The 17,544-nt window shown below is 43.9% G+C and overlaps 1 protein-coding gene across 8 annotated transcripts in view; it reads right to left on the bottom strand.

Annotated features, from left to right (window-relative positions):
• The window catches only part of LOC121578287 (band 4.1-like protein 1), a 110,100-nt gene that overhangs the window by 31,573 nt on the left and 60,983 nt on the right, over window positions 1-17,544 (bottom strand). For 5 of the 8 annotated variants that reach the window (XM_045223887.1, XM_045223889.1, XM_045223890.1 and 2 more), the window contains exons 5-15: window positions 16,571-16,613; window positions 16,137-16,212; window positions 7,507-7,725; window positions 6,927-7,014; window positions 6,594-6,746; window positions 5,308-5,405; window positions 4,317-4,492; window positions 2,905-3,143; window positions 2,183-2,218; window positions 1,465-1,497; window positions 319-468 (exon numbers count right to left, since the gene is read on the bottom strand). In XM_045223887.1, the coding sequence (XP_045079822.1) occupies window positions 319-468; window positions 1,465-1,497; window positions 2,183-2,218; window positions 2,905-3,143; window positions 4,317-4,492; window positions 5,308-5,405; window positions 6,594-6,746; window positions 6,927-7,014; window positions 7,507-7,725; window positions 16,137-16,212; window positions 16,571-16,613 (1,311 nt within the window). The remainder of the gene's footprint in view (window positions 1-318; window positions 469-1,464; window positions 1,498-2,182; window positions 2,219-2,904; window positions 3,144-4,316; window positions 4,493-5,307; window positions 5,406-6,593; window positions 6,747-6,926; window positions 7,015-7,506; window positions 7,726-16,136; window positions 16,213-16,570; window positions 16,614-17,544) is intronic. The other 3 variants (XM_041892558.2, XM_045223888.1, XM_041892561.2) reach the window with 3 other exon arrangements.

Raw genomic sequence — 17,544 nt, 5'->3', positions numbered from 1 at the left:
TGTAGAGAATCATTGTACCATCTAAATATATTTTCCATAACCAAAAATATTGTATGTTCAGCTGTTTAAAGCTGGTGTACAAAACCGAAAGTACTTGCTTGTACTGAGAATGACAGATCTATAACTAACATTTCTATGTGAATTTGGTTGGGTCGCTCAAAAAGTTACATATTGCAGCTTTAAGGCATTATCAGTGATATATTCATATTCATGGCATACAGTGGAGAATTGGTACATAGGCTAGAGGTTGTGAAACTCTCAACCTCCACCCGTGCTCCAGTGGACCGCAGGTCCTCACCACCCTCATCCCACACTCACAGCCTTCTTCTCGGGCGTGCCGCCTGGGGACGTTCCTGACAACCGCTTCTCACGATTCATCAGCTTGCTGTTGGGCCCCCTCAGGGCTTTCTTCAGCTCATTGATACTGGCCTGGTGCTTCAATAAGACATCCTCCGACTTATCTAAAAACTGTATTGAATAAAAGGGGATCGATAAAGAATGAGAATGAGAGAGGATGGGGAGAGAAGGAGCGAGAAATATGCATTAGTATGACATCTATATAAATTACCACTGTAGTAATCACACTGACACACAATTCAATTGCATTATGACTTGATATGCATGGACGAGTGGAACGTGATCTGAAATAATACATCAAAGTGCCATTAGTATCGCAGGCAGCACACAAGAAAAGACACCAACACAATGACTTAAACTAATGTGTCTTAATACTTAGCGATTCAGCGCATGGATCAAGTGCATTGTTTGTGGCCTGTGATTGCATTGCTATTCTGTTCAGTAGTCTGTCTACTGATGAATATGGCATTTGGGATGCTATTAAAACCCACGCAAATGAAATTATATTATCTAACTATTTGCATTGTTTATTAAGATGAAACAAACACAAAATTAAAACAACTGAATGCGCTAATAAATCGTCTTAGTGAATAGCTAGCTAGTCTACTGTTGCCTAGTATTCATTTTCATTGACTGTAGCTGCATACATCATATCAGTTGAAGGCTGACTTAAGTTAATGCTGTTAATTCACATGAAGGCTGGTTTAAGTGAATGTTGTTCAGTATCCTTAACAATCCATAGCAATCTGTGTTGCATCTCCATGCAACAACAGGGCCATTACATTAATGCTGCAGGCACTTAGAGAGGAAATCGAGCTTCAGTGCACTTTCTCCCCTAGTCCTAAGAGACTTCATACATTGCAATGCTCCATGATGTTCAATAGTCTACAAATAGTATCATGAGATTTTGGTAGAGACCACTTGTTCAGCTGAGTCGGTCACGAAGCACTATGACAGAACCATGGTTGAAATCAATTCCATCTGAATTCCAGTCATTTACGGAACTGATTTTAACTTCTGAAGAAATGCAATGTCCAATTGAACAGACAGGAATAGACCTGGAACTGACTCCAACTCTGGACAGATCATCAGCACAATGAGCTGTACCTCCTTGTGTCGAGGGGTTGTCTCCTGGTCCAACTGAGAGGGCAGAGTTGGGGCAGGAGCATGGACAGGGACAGGGGTAGGGGCGTGTAGGGTGGGGTAAGGGGAGTGGGGGAGGATGCAGAGACAGAGAGGAAGAGCAGAGATGGTGAGTCAAGGAGGTCAGGCAGGCAGACAGACAGGTAGACTGAGCAACCCGGACTGGACACAGACAGCAGTAGACACAAACACCACAAGCACAAACCAGGAACACACACACACACAACCATGCAGGCTGACTTAAGATTTTCACGTTGAATTGCCTGTAAAATCCTTATAGTTAAGCTCTTGCTCTGATGGTTGAATGATCATTGGGGAACTTTGTCATCATGTCTATTTGATTTGAGTACCACCTCATGCAAAAAGTGTAGACAAAAAAACAGCCCCCCAAAGCATTAGTTAACAACAAAAAATACAGCTGTACCAAAACCGTAGTTCATTCTAGAAGGAAATAAAATATTGCATTACCAGCATAAAATGAAGGCTTTGCAGCTTCAATGTAATACTTTGGGTGCAAACAAATATAATATGGTGCAGATGATTATTCACTGTATGTCAATTACTGCTAGTTTAACAGGAATATGTGGGATTACTAAACAACAAGACAGATAGGCAAAGAGCCATCTCACAGACTGACAGACAGACTGACAGAGAGACAGACAGGGCACCAGACACCAAATACCTCTTGTATATTGTCAAGTGGGGACCCAGCATCCTCCTTTTGCCAGAGAGGGTTAAAGAGAGAGAGCATGTTAGTGAATGACAGGGAGAGAGAGCAAGAAAGAACAGCAACAGGAGAGGTTGGCTTGACATTATGAGAGAGAAGTGAAGGTTCGATATAGCTGTTAGTGGGGATAGTGAGCCATACTGGTTAGCATATAAGCCACTGAGTGGCAGAGAGGGAGCAGAGTTAGTTCTGACATATCTTTAGCTTTAAACCCCAGCAGAGAATATCACAGCGACCCGAAAAGTTCCAGCGGTACACTCCTGCACCCCTGCAGTCACTACCATCTGCATTGAGACATACAGATCCACCCTGACAAAAACATAATCTCCACACAAGCAGTGTGACTCTCTAAACTGCCATACAGATGTAGGATCTTAATTTGATCACCCTGTTGCAGGAGAACTTTCCTACAATGCAAGTGGGGACACTTACCATCAAATGTAGAATGTGTGATTCTGAGAAACAATTAGGCTGAGCCTGGGTCCACAGATCTGTTTGTGCTTTATCCAACTCCTATGTCATGTAGCCTAAGGAATGTTAGAGGAGTTGGCTAAAGCACATACAGATCTGTCAACCATGCTAGGTTGGGCCATTTACCCTCTGAACCAGATATGACAACCGCAGTATCATAAGTCCAAGTCATGTATCAATCCTTACTCCCATCTGCCTAACAGTACCTTGATCTCCTTCTTCTTGCAGGGGGTGGTGACACCATCCTCATCTTGGTCCTGGTCTTCCTTAGGATCCCGTTCCTCATCCTCCTCCTCCTCATTGTCCTGCTCAAGACTGGGTGGTTCCAGTTCAGTCTCCTGTTCGTCCCCAGAGGGGCTGTGGAGGTGGGGGTGTTCACTGACGCTGCGCCGGGACAGACCATCCTGGTTCTCACACATGGCCGACACTGGCCGGGAGAACTCTGCTGGTTAGACAAAGGCACAGTGGGACTGTTTTATTATGGGGGAACAATCCAGCATTTTTAGAACACCTACTCATTCAAGGGTTTTTCTTTATTTTTACTCTTTTCTACATTTCTCTTTTCATTACCAGCCTCAGAAATTGCAGCCCAAATAAATGCTTCACAGAGTTCAAGTAACAGACACATCTCACTGTTCAGAGGAGACTGTGTGAATCAGGCCTTCATGGTCGACTTGCTGCAAAGAACCACTACTAAAGGACTCCAATAAGAAGACGCGATTTGCTTGGGCCAAGAAACACTAGCAATGGACATTAGACCGGTGGAAATGTGTCCTTTGGTCTAGAGCCCAAATTTGAGATTTTTGGTTCCAACCGCCGTGTCTTTGTGAGACGCGGTGTGGGTGAACGGATTATCTCTGAATGTGTATTTCCCACCGTAAAGCATGGAGGAGGAGGTGTTATGGTGTGGGGGTGCTTTGCTGGTGACACTGTCTGTGATTTATTTCGAATTCAAAGCACACTTAACCAGCATGCGTACCACAGCATTCTGTAGCGATACGCCATCCCATCTGGTTTGGGCTTAGTGGAACTATAATTAATTTTTCAACAGGACAATGACCCAACACACCTCCAGGCGGTGTAAGGGCTATTTTACCAAGTGATGGAGTGCTGCATCAGATGACCTGGCCTCCACAATCCCTCGACCTCAACCAAATTGAGATGGTTTGGGATGAGTTGGACCGCAGAGTGAAGGAAAAGCAGCCAACAAGTGCTCAGCATATATGAGAACTCATTCAAGACTGTTGGAAAAGCATTCCAGGTGAAGCTGGTTGAGAGAATGCCAAGAGTGTGCATAGCTGTCATCAAGGCAAAGGGTGGCTATTTGAAGAATCTCAAATATTTTGATTTGTTTAACACTTTTTGGTTACTACATGATTCCATATGTGTTATTTCATAGTTTTGATGTCTTCACTATTATTCTACAATGTAGAAAATAGTACAAATAAAGAAAAACCCTTGACCCGTAGTGTACATACATAGCCGCATCTAAACCTTAAGGCTATGTCTTCAGGTATGAAAAAATATCCCATAGCCACTGATATATCATACTATAATTCACTTTGAACAATTGTCCCTTGTGTGAGTAGCCATTGAGGAACACAACCATGGTACTTACCTCCATCCAGACTGCGGGACAGCAGGTACCTCTTGCTGGTGGAGCGTTCAAAGTGGGGAGCGGGCCGGTCTATAAGGGCGCTGGCCTGCCGGGTCTGGGCCTGGGTTCGCCCACTGTAGCGGAACTTAGAGCCCATCACCAGGAAGCCCTTAGGAGGAGGCTCTGGAGACACTAACCTGGAGGTGTTATAGTCCACAGACAGAGAGGAATTCATCAGCCCTAATTCTGGAGACTAACCTGGAGAATCAAGATTCAGGAACATATTTATTGTCTGATTGCATGGTATTTTGGTTGCAACAGTAGAAAAATAACAAGGGTTAAAAATACTGGTGAAAGAGAAATTCACCATCCTTGCTTTACAGCAAAACAATTGAGAGAATTACCAGATGTAAGTATGAGAGTAATTACTGGATGTAGTAAATGGCTTTGTAAAATGCTGAGAACATTGGACTCGTGTTAGAGCAGCAGCACCTGCTTGAAAACATTGCTCTTTACTACATGGTTGCATATTCCTCTTACAGTGAATTCCTCAAAACCTGAGGCAGCATGGGCAGAGAAACACCAGAGACACAAGTCGTAACATGAAGAGGAAGACACAAAACAGAGAGGGAAACACCTTCAGCCTCAGTCTAGTGCTGGCTGCTGTGAAACAAAACGTTGCTGTGGATGGGGATGGTGCCTACAGGGAGAGAGAGCCCTGATCAAAGCTGTGCTATAATCACTCCTGAGCTTCCCCAACAGTGGGATAGAAGGTGCTGGAAGCGGATGGGAAAATGCTATAGAGAGATGTGAACAGGCTTGAAGTGAGTGGTGTTTGGTTATATTTGGCTGCCTAAAGATCAAGCGGACTTAAGGAGAAATGGCTTGCATGGGGTAACATAAGATAGGTACAAGAGTGCTACTACATTTACATTTACATTTTAGTAATTTAGCAGACGCTCTTATCCAGAGCGACTTACAGAGGGGATTAGATACCTGAAGTTGCTCTTACCTGAAGAAGGTGTGGTGCTCGATGCAGACCTTCCATAGTCTCTTAGCCGCCCGGTGGTTGGGAAGCTTGAAGCCAATAGTGCTCTCAAACTGCTCGTACTGGTTCACGAGAGGGAGATAGAGGGAGAGGGGGAGACAGAAAGGAAGGGAGGGAGGGGAAAGAGAGAGGAGCAGGTGTTTCTTGTGGTTACATTTACTGCATGAATGCAGTGTATGAGGGAGTGAATGCAGTTTTGAATGACATGATACGTTCTTAAAAACAACCTTGTAATGCATCATCACTTTATTTCATATTCCAAACTGTCACAATTTGAAGTTATATGCTGTTCAGATAGATTTGTTGAATCGGCCTGCTTGTCACTCAGAAGATGAAACAAGCTCTAAGCAAACAGACACAGTGTGAAACTGTTCACTCCTGTAAACCCACAGACACCTGTTCCAAAGCCAAATGGCTGACAAGCAAGGTTAAAACTCCCAAGTATGCACACTAGTAATCTGTTCTCCCTGAAATTCCAGCCCTGTGACCACCAGACAGATTCCTGCACTGAGCCAAATGGCTAAGAAACGACCATTTTCAAACAGTGGAGACAAACATGAGGGTAGCATTTCAATTTTCATGACTATATTTAGACTTTTCATCCCTCTATTCTGGGTGCTGCTGCAGCTGCACTGGCAGTGTTACATGTCTTTATCCTGCTCTTCCACAGGCTCATTGTGGGGCTCTGTCACTTTAGCAGCCCTGGCCAGACAGCCTGGCACACTGGGCTGAGCTGCTGGGCTGGGGCTAAGCTCAGTAGGCTGCAGAGGTTGTGGCTGCAGCGCAGCAAGAACTGAAAAGGGACTGGGAGAGAGAGGCAGGCTATAGATTCTAAGCCTGTGGAGCAGCAAAATTGGGGGGGGGGGGGTATTTTCCAGTTCTCTGGTCAGTCGAACTGACCACACATTCGTTTCCTCACAATCTTTAGCTGGACGTAGTTCCAGTTATAACAGAAATGATAGGGTGCATACTGCATAAATGTTAATGTCTCATGTTCATTTTGTAAGGGGGTAACACCTCATCTACACTCTTAGAAAAAAAGGTGCTACCTAGAACCTCTTCGGCTGTCCCCATAGGATAACACTTTGAAGAACTCTTGTTGGTTCCAAGTAGAACCGTTTTATGTTCCATGTAGAACCCTTTCTAACTGGAACCAAAAAGGGTTCTCTACGGTGACAGCCGAAGAACCCTTCAGGAACCCTTTTTTCTAAGAATGTACAGAACAGCCACTCTAACTTGGTTCAGTTTACCTCCCCAGGCCGGATCTTGATGTAGAAGTTGCTCCTCTTGTAGGAGATCTTAAGGATCTTTGGCCAGGCGAAGCGATTGATCCTCAGGCGGTCGCGGTAGATCAGGAGCCCGTTGGCACACACGCCCAGCATGATGTCAATCCCTTCTGAATCCTGGAGCAGCCAAGGACCAGCATGGCAGAGGAGAGGAAGATGAAAGGAGAGGAAGAAGAGAGGGAAGGAGAGGAAACATTCAAGTAATAAAGTAATATGTTGGTGTATAAGGTAAAATAAATAATCCTGCACAGTCACATAGAAACATAGACTCACAAAATGTAATATGTAACAGCATACCTTGGCATGATGAAGGTCCACCCCATACATGGATAGCTTCTTAGCATTTTCCAGGAAGTTGATTTCTGCATCAGCTGGAGTCATACCCCTGAAACCAAAAATGCAATTCACACAGGAGAACCAATTGAATATTCAAATGGTATGAGTGATATTTCCAATCCCATGTCTCTCCCTCCACCTTTCTACCATAACTCCTTGGCCAAGAGTCAAGCACTGGGGCCATGCCAGGAAAGGGATGGGGGAGACCCTGAGACTGGGGAAGTATTGACAGTGTTGGCAAGGCCTCCATGTAGACAGCCATGACAGATGCCAGGGTAATGTGGTGGCATTTGTCAACATATGTATGGTGTGTTGTTGGACACTGTCTGAGCAAAGGTTCATCAGCAGGCTCCAATGGTTCCATATGAATGAGAGATGGAGATATGTATTTACTACAAATATGCAACTGAAATAAACCTGACTGGGTCTAGAGGTTTTTCTGATCATGTGACCTGGCCAGGAAAACCTACCAGACCCTTGTCATGGCCCTATCATTTTCTGGTGGTCAGATTATACTCTTGGCCATAACCATAACTACTACCTGTAGTTCCGATGGAGCTCCATGACCCTCTCCTCCAGCTCTCGCGTCTGATTAGGTGCGAAGCGGAAGTCGCTGACGTAGTCGGGGCCATGGTCGTCGGTGTCATAGTCTCCCAGCTCGGCCTGCACAGCGTAGGAACCCAGCAGGGCATGGGTCACGAAGGAACAGGGCAGACGACCTGACAACATGTCATCTCTCAGCTGCAGACACAGGTAGTATCTGTGAGGGAGAGGGAGATGTTAAAAAAGGCAAGCTCCAACAAGAAGGTTGAGGAGTTAATCCATAACGGTCAGTGGAATTCCGAATGTAGCTAATCCTTCTAAATAGAGTGGGATTTGGAATTATTTGACAGCCGTGAAATGTGCACTGTAAATTATTACAATTGTACAAAGTCTTTCAATACAAACGTTTGTTGTTTTACAGTGATATTTTAATGTGCAAACTGATACTGTAAGTATGAGAGACTGCGTGCTGCGAGCTTCCATGTACAGTGCATTCGGAAAGTATTCAGACCCCTTCACTTTTTCAACATTATTGTAAAATCTATTAAATTAATTTTTTCCTCATCAATTTACACACAATACCCCATAATGATAAAGCAAAATCCTTTGCTATGAGACTTGAAATTGAGCTCTGGTGCATCCTGTGTCCATTGATCATCCTTGAGATGTTTCTACAACTTGACTGGAGTCTACCTGTGGTAAATTAAATTGATTGGACATGATTTGGAAAGGCAAACTCCTTCTATATAAGGTCCCACAGTTGACAGTGCATGTCAGAGAAAAAACCAAGCCATGAGGTCGAAGGAATTGTCCGTAGAGCTCCGAGACAGGATTGTGTCGAGGCACAGATCTGGGGAAGGGTACCTAAACATTTCTGCAGCATTGAAGGTCCCAAAGAACACAGTGGCCTCCATCATTCTTAAAAATGGGAGAAGTTTGGAACCACCAAGACTATTCCTAAAGTGACCAAGAACCCGATGGTCACTCTGACAGAGCTCCATAGTTCCTCTGTGGAGATGGAAGAACCTTCCAGAAGGACAACCATCTCTGCAGCACTCCACCAAGCAGGCCTTTATGGTAGAGTGGCCAGACGGAAGCCACTCCTCAGTAAAAGGCACATGACAGCCCAGTTACAAGAGGGGACTTTAAATAGGCCTATGGCACATCAAGGGAACTGTAGCTTACTGTTCAGATGGGTTAAAATGGAAACTGAAATCTAAACACTGACTGTAGGTCTATAACCTCTCTCACAGCCTTAATATTAACTCCTGCATAATTAATCATTTCTTGCAGTAAAATGATACAACAAATGTAGGCAACATTTTCACTGGGGAACAGGAGTGGAGAAATATTATTTATTTATTTCAGCATCTTGAGAGAATGCGAATGCTCAGTTAGATACCTTCTGTTGGGGTGCTATTTTTATCAGCATCATAAAAGCTGATAGTAGCCTATTTCAACAACATAAAATGCATCCAAGCCTAACTGAAATCTTATCAGAAACCTGTTTTTTCATTTTCACAGCTTTCTATTTTCTTACAACCGGTCAACAAAACAAAGGAGATGATCGTGGACTTCAGGAAACAGCAGAGGGTGCACCCCCCTATCTACATCGACGGGACCGCAGTGGAGAAGGAGGAAAGCTTCAAGTTCCTTGGCGTACACATCACCGACAAACTGAAATGGTCCACCCACGCAGACAGTGTGGTGAAGAAGGCGCAACAGAGCCTCTTCAACCTCAGGAGGCTGAAGAAATTTGGCTTGGCACCTAAAACCCTCACAAGCTCTCCAGAGGGTGGTGCGGTCTGCCAAACGCATTACCGGGGGCAAACTACCGGCCCTCCAAGACACCTACAGCACCCGATGTCACAGGAAGGCCAAAAAGATCATCAAGGACATCAACCACCCGAGCCACTGCCTGTTTTTTTCTAAAAACCTGTTTTTGCTTTGTCATTATGGGGTAGATTGCTGAGATTTTCTTTTTTTAATCCATTTTAGAATAAGGCTGTAACGTAACAAAATGTGGAAAAAGTGAAGGATCTGAATACTTTACGAATGAACTGTATGTGTGTGCGTATACTGTATATAAGGCCCTATAAAATCTCTATTATTAGTAGCCTGAATCCGTTTCTTCCCAAATTTCATTTTCTCCGTTGTTTTTTTCCAGGTTTCTGTTTCCCCCCATTTTTTCAGGTTTTCCCTCTCAAAATCAAATTTTTTAAAAATGGAAAAACAACTAAATTGGATGTTCTAAGTCTACAAAAATGCTTAAACCACATCAGGAGACAACGTTTGAGCTTGGGATTTTTTATTTGATTTTGATTTTTGGGTGTTAATTCCAGAAGCAAGAAGCTGTTGTTTAGAGGTGTTTTTGTAGCACACATGTGATCGTAGAGTTTGCAAAACAAATACCCACTGGATTGATGCAAATAATCATGATATCATTCTGCCAGGTAAGCATAGGCTACTTTGTAGTTAACATTTAATTGAGAAGGTTTTTGGGAAAGCCTTTCCATCTACCAGAAGACTTTTCATTAGCATAATCGCTAACGGCTACACAAAGTGGTAGACACTCGCACTGCACATACACAGACAGGGAATTCTCGATGTTTCTTCAGAAAGTCGCATGAAATACGAATCACAGATGCATTCTGTTCATGTCTTATGATAAACTTAGGCTAATTAATTACTTTTCAATACATTTAGTTGATTCCATACTAAGTGCAATAACTTTTTTGAATATTGTTGAATTCTGTTTGGTCATACTTTATTTGGTCAGATGGTCATACTATCAACAAACTATCTGTTTATAAGCAACTGACTATCTGTTGATAAGCAACTGACTATCTGTTGATAAGCAACTGCTTGCTAAGGTTATGGCTAGATTCAGGGCAATGTTTAGGCTCCTGAACAGTTTCTACCCTAATCCATAAGACTGCTGAACAGTTAATCAAATGGCTACACAGACTATTTTGCACTGACTCTATGCACACTCACTGGACTCTACCCCCACACACACATACTTACAATGTCACTCCAACACACACAGACAGACGCTCATACACACATGCATACTGACGCCACACTTTCACACTCTTCACATAAGCTGCTGCTACTCTGTTTATCTATCCTGATTGCCTAGTCACTTTTACCCCTGCCTACATGTACATATTACCTCAACTACCTTGTACCCCTGCACATTGACTCGGTACTGGTACTCCTTGAATATAGCCTTATTATAGTTATTTATTGTGTTACTAATTATTATTATTTTTTGCAAGTGTTCTTACTTTTTAACTCTGCATTGTTGGGAAAGGGCTCGTACGTAAGCATTTATGTTGTATTCGGTGCATGTGACAAGTACAATTTCATTGATTGATGTTTAGAATAAGGGTTAGGGTAAGGGTTAAGTTTAGGGTTAGGATAAGGGTTAAGGTTAAAAGATAGTTCATTGAAATGTTACTGATAGTCTGTAGAGCATCTACAGATGGACTATCCAAATAAAGTGTTACCTTCCATTTTATTATCTGGATTCCGTGATTCAGTCCACATCGCAGATTTTATAGGGCCCTATATACACACAGTGGCCAGTTTATTAGGTACATCCATCTAGTACCGGGTCGGATCCCGCTTTGCCCCCAGAACAGCCTGAATTCTTCGGGGAATGGACTCTACAAGGTGTGCCATTCAAACGTTGCGCAATTGGTATCAAGGGACCTCTGTAGCTCAGCTGGTAGAGCACGGCGCTTGTAACGCCAAGGTAGTGGGTTCGATCCCCAGGACCACCCATACACAAAATATGTATGCACGCATGACTGTAAGTCGCTTTGGATAAAAGCGTCTGCTAAATGGCATATTATATTATATATTATATAAGGGACCTAACGTGTGCCAGGACAACATTACACCACCACCACCAGCCTTTACCGTTGACACCAGGCAGGATGAGGCCATGGACTCATGCTGCTTGCTGCTTACGCCAAATCCTGACTCTGCCATCAGCATTACGCAACAGGAACCGGGATTCGTCAATTGTTCAGTGTTGGTGATCGAGTGCCCACTGGAGCCACTTCTTCTTGTTTTTAGCTGTGTTGTGTTCTGCTGCACTACCCAAGTGTACCACTAGAGACATACAGGTATTTTATTCTACCTATTCTGACACAGAACGGAAGTACAATGAGAACAGGATTTCAGATAGGGAGAAGAAGAGTATGCATGTGCTGATGATGTATGCTGTGATGGAGTGCTAAGCTTGCTGAGTAAACGTACCCTTAATTAATTATACCCATCGTGTCCTCATGTTGCTGAGCCTACTAAACGACAAGATTGGCGACGAGGATGGCAGCAGCATTAGCATCATCACCTACTCCGTTCCTGCTCTTCCCTGGTCAACCTACAATGCCATTGGCCATGTGGTTGAAAATCTTCAACAACTACTTGGTGGCTATCAATGCTACAGGAGATGACTGGCCAGATGGTAGGAAGCGTGCAGTGCTGCTACATTGCCTTGGTACTGAAGGTCAAAGGATCTTTTACACCTTACCAGATACAGGTACTACGTTTGCAACAGCTGTCACAGCTCTCCAAGAACATTTCATTCCGGCTATCAATGTCGTGGTTGAGCGCCATAAATTCCAACAAAGAGCACAGAGACCTGATGAGTCCATAGCAGATTACGTTGCTGCCCTGAGAGTTACTTGTGAACTGTGACTTCGGTGATAGAGGAGATGAGATGTTGAGAGATCAACTTGTTAAAAAAGGCCTCATGCTCTCGTGTCAAAGAAAGGCTTTTACTGCAGGCTAATCTCACACTGCACACTGCTATTGCGCTCGCTACTCAAGTGGAATGTGGCCAAGCCCACATTCAGTCCATTAATAATCCAATGCCAGTGCAGGCAGTGAGAGAAAAGCCCCAAAAGAAGAATAAACAGAGAGGCCCGTGCCGACTTCAATCCACCTGATGATACAAGAAAGTCAGGTCGCTGCTGTTACAGGCGTGGCTCTAATACACATTTAGCTAACGCTACGGACTGCCCCGCCGCCAAGGCTTAATGCACGGCCTGTGACAAAACCGGTCATTACGCATGGGTGTGCCGTGCCGATAAAAAAAGTAAATGTACAAGAGGTCGAGGTACCGGAGCTTACAGTATTATGCATACTAGACCAAGATTTGAACAGAGAGAAAATACATTGCATAGTCTCTGTCGGTACTCCAAGGTTGCTCCTCACCCCATTGAACTGTTAGTTGATACGGGGTCCTCAGTCTCTATCCTACCCAAGCATTTGTATATACGCTACTTTGATAAATGCCCCCTGACACCACCACATTAACTCTACCCACATTTCTGAGATACTGGAACCGGCGTGCCTGGCACCGATGATCATACCCACATGTACATATTACCTAAATTACCTCGACTAACCTGTGCGCCAGCACATTGACTCTGTACCGGTAACCCCTGTATATAGCCTCCCTACTGTTATTTTATTTTACTGCTGCTCTTTAATTATTCTTTTTTTTTTTTTTTTACTTAACACTTATTTTTCTTAAAACTGCATTGTTGGTTAAGGGCTTGTAAGTAAGCATTTCACTGTAAGGTCTACACCTGTTGTATTCGGCGCATGTGGCAAATACAAATGTATTTTATTTTATTTTGATTTGATGTGAAATTGGTTACCTACTCTAAACAAGACTGTGTTAGGGTGCCTCTCCGCTGACGTCCAGCATGATACAGTTACTACTATAGCCTCCTTCTTCATCGTGGAAAAGGGAACGCCTTTGCTAGGCATGGACTTAGTTACGGCCTTGAATCTGCATATCGCTGGTAATACTGTGCTGTGCGGTCCTCTTCTACACCTGTTAAGGTACAGCACCTCGCAACTCCCAGCGCGCAGAAACTAGGGTGTGCAAAAGGGTTTATTCACCACGTGAAAGTCAAAGATGACGTTACTCCTGTGCAACAAAAACTACATCGACTACCACTGTCTGTTAAAAAAGCGGTCTATGCTGACCTGGTGAATGAGAAAATCGATGCCTCCCGGTGGGTTTCTTACGCAAATGTCCCGTGTAGCTCAGTTGGTAGAGCATGGCGCTTGCAACGCCAGGGTTGTGGGTTCGTTTCCCACGGGGGACCAGTATGAAAAAATGTATGCACTCACTAACTGTAAGTCGCTCTGGATAAGAGCATCTGCTAAATGACTAAAATGTAAAATGAAATACATCCAGATGGAACAGAATGCACAGTGGCATTTGCATCCAATTCCCTCTCCTCAGCCGAGCGCAAATATTCTATAGTAGAAAAGGATGGGCTTGCCTGTGTGTGGTCAGTTGAGCGGTGGCGAACGTTCCTGTGGGGTACATGTTTTACCCTATGAACTGATCATCAGGCCTTTACTACCATATTGGCAGTGGTGTAAAGTACTTAAGTAAAAATACTTTAAGTACTACTTAAGTCGTTTTTGGGGATATCTGTACTGTACTTTACTTTACTATTTATATTTTTGACAACTTTTACTTTTACTACATTCCTAATGAAAGTAATCTACTTTTACTCCACAAAACTTAAATAATCTACTTTTTACACCCAAAAGTACTTGTTACATTTTGATTGCTTAGCAGGACAAGAAAATGGTCCAATTCACACACTTATCAAGAGAACATCCCTAGTCATCCCTACTGTCTCTGATCTGGCGGACTCACTAAACACAAATGCTTCGTTTGTAAATTATGTCTGAGTGATGGAGTGTGCCCCTGGCTATCCGTAAATAAAATAAAAAATAAGAATAGTGCCGTCTGGTTTTCTTAATATAAGGAATTTGAAATGATTTATACTTTAACTTTAACTTTTGATACTTAAGTATGTTTTAGCAATTACATTTACTTTTGATACCTAAGTATATTTAAAACCAAATACTTTTAGACTTTTACTCAAGTAGTATTTTACTGGGTGACTTTCATTTTTACTTGAGTAATTTTCTATTAAGGTATTTTTTTCCCAGACCCCGTACCTTACTTTCCCATTCGGGATGAACTCTCTGTACAAGACTGTTTAGTGTACCATGGTCGAAACCGCCTGCTAGTGCCCATTTCCCTGCGTCACAGACTGGTTTCACTCCCTCATGACAGCCACCAGGGAGTTGTCTGAACAAAACAATGGCTACGTGAGCTCTACTGGTGACCTGGAATGGACACGTCCATACAAAATCAACTTTACATTTACATTTTAGTCATTTAGCAGACGCTCTTATCCAGAGCGACTTACAGTTAGTGAATACATATTTTTTATACTGGCCCCCCGTGGGAATCGAACCCACAACCCTGGCGTTGCAAACGCCATGCTCTATCAACTGAGCTACATCCCTGCCGGCCATTCCCTCCCCTACCCTGGACGACACTGGGCCAATTGTGCGCCGCCCATGAGTCTCCCGGTCGCGGCCGGCTGCGACAGAGCCTGGATTCAAACCAGGATCTAGTGGCACAGTTAGCACTGCGATGCAGTGCCTTAGACCTTTTTGCCTTAGACCACTGCGCCACTCAGGAGAACATGTCAACAATGTCAGGACAAATGACAAAACTGCAAAGACGCACGTCGCGCCTCTCCAGCCTGTTAGCCTTCCTGAAGGCCCATGGCAAAAACAGTTCTAAAATACTGGGTTCAAACGGCGATCCGAGAGGGAAGGCCTTGGAAACCATATGTTCATCTCTTCCTCATGCACTACAGGTTGACAGCTCATGCCACACGCCTTGGTTACTATTGAACAACGGAACGCTGCACACAAAACTGAACTTTCTCCCGCTACAGAGTCCCTCCATCTCCGACGATGCCGTGCGTACCAGAGGGCATGCCACATAAGAAAAAGTTAAATCCTACACGAACGCCAAACGGGGGGCGATCAGTCATCAAAGAGGGAGATCATGTGTGCATAAAACTTCCCTTTCATGTCAAAAAGGGTGCACAAAATTACAGTGTGCCACGCAAAGTTATCCAAATGAAAGGACCAAACACATTTTTCCTTGATGACGGAAAGACATGGAATGCGTTGCATCTCTCACTGTGTCCTGAGCAGGCCACACTATTAAACGGTGCTGCTCATCCCCAAGTGCCCTTGCACTTACAACAGACTATTCAAAGGGATAGTCAGAGTCAGAAGAACCCGGCTTGGCTAAAGGACTACATTCAGTAAAATCTGAAAGATTGTGAGTACTTTAATTGACTGCTAAAGTGTCAATGTGATATTCTGATATTACTGTCGTTATGGTCAGGACTGCCACTGACTGGATGTTTTTTGTCTGTCGCACCATTCTCTGTAAAACCTAGACACTGGTGTGCATGAAAAGCCCAGGAGGCTGGCCGTTTCTGAGATACTGGAACCGCCGTGCCTGGCACCGACGATCATACCACGCTCAAAGTCGTTTAGGTCACTCGTTTTGCCCATTCTAACATTCAATCGAACAGTAACTGAATGCCTCGATGCTTGTCTGCCTGCTTTATATAGCAAGCCAAGGCCATGTGACTCACTATCTGTAGGAGCGAACCATTTTCGTGAACGGAGTGGTGTATCTAATAAAATATACAGTGTGAGAATGATATGGGGGCCTCTTCACACTGCCCTGCTGGACCACAGTACCTGGTGATGTCCTCTGTGAGCTGGGAGGGGTCTGGAGGGTAGAACTTGACAGAGAAGGCAAAGTGCCAGGGAGCAGCTGAGGACAGACAGAGGAGAGGTGATGAGGTTACTGTCCATGTGGACTGGACATCTATCACAGAGGTGATGTGTGTGACACATGTATGGCATAGCCAAATCACCATAACATGTGTCACAACAAAAGTGTCCGAGAACATTTATTTATGGCAACAGGCTCCAACAACAGCATAGAAACATGCTTATTTTAAACATAAACTCATTATATTGTCTTAATGGAACTACAGCTTCTCATTCTACTCCATAAGTACTTAGCAGATTCCATGTACAAACAAACAGTATTTGAATAATAAATGTGTTTTCTGTCTATGGTGTGGGTGCAATGTGCTGCGTACTGCTTGTGGGCCAAGTATACTCACTGCGCATCTGCTTCTTGATCTCCTTGGAGGGGTCCAACCAATTCTGAAAGACAGACAGGAGAGAGAGGATTCACAGGCGTCTGTGAGAGACGTGGCTAATGCACAACCTGTTGCCACACTCTGATTCACTCCACAGCTCTAATTGCAGATGGTGTTTCTAGTGAAAGCCTTTACTGTACATATGGTTCAATGGAAGGAGGAGGAGAGGGAGGAAGCAGGAGGAACCTCCCCACTGAGACTTTCAGCATGAGGAAATGAGTGTCAGTCCCAGCATCTGTTAGCCCATTTTGACAGTAAATTACCACCGGCCAGTTATCCTAGCTCGTATCACATCAGATATGTACATTGACATCATTCACCACAAGAGGCGTGGTTTTGTACAGCTACTCTCCCTCCTGCCTTGTGTTGATAAAGCTTTCTCATTCAATGCACACCCTCATGTCCCTTATGAAATCGCTCAGGTCATGGCCTACTCTTTGGCAATCACACCATGCTCATGTGCTCTTAGTTGAACAGCAAGTGTGAATACGCCTATTGCATGGATAATAACGCAGGAAGCAGTGTGCCTGACCACTGACAGTGAGCTTCCCAGCTTTCTGAGCCTGAGTGGCTCATCCCAGCTGCTGAGTAATTGTGAAAGTCTTTCTGGCAGCCACTATCACTGTGAAACCAAAAGTGGAAAAGGTTGAAACAGCACAGCAGTATCCAACTCTATCTTTGGAAACCATAAGTGTTCCTGCCAATTTCGCTGCATCGCATTAGTGGAAACCAAGTCTGTTCTCAGGTCAGGCCTGGTTGTAGCTAGATATGTTAATATTATTTCGGGGACAATTTTTGCATTTTAGCTAACACTAACCTTTTTTCTGAACATTAACATAATTATCCTAACCTGCCACGTTAATTCTCCTAACCTGCTACTAGTCAAAACCGGCAGACCTGCACAAATGCACACTAACATGCTGACTACACCGGAA

Source organism: Coregonus clupeaformis, chromosome 12, assembly GCF_020615455.1.
Source record: "Coregonus clupeaformis isolate EN_2021a chromosome 12, ASM2061545v1, whole genome shotgun sequence".
Classification (NCBI taxonomy): domain Eukaryota; kingdom Metazoa; phylum Chordata; class Actinopteri; order Salmoniformes; family Salmonidae; genus Coregonus; species Coregonus clupeaformis.
Note: the sequence above shows the minus strand (reverse complement) of the source record. Positions and strands in the feature narration are given on the sequence as shown.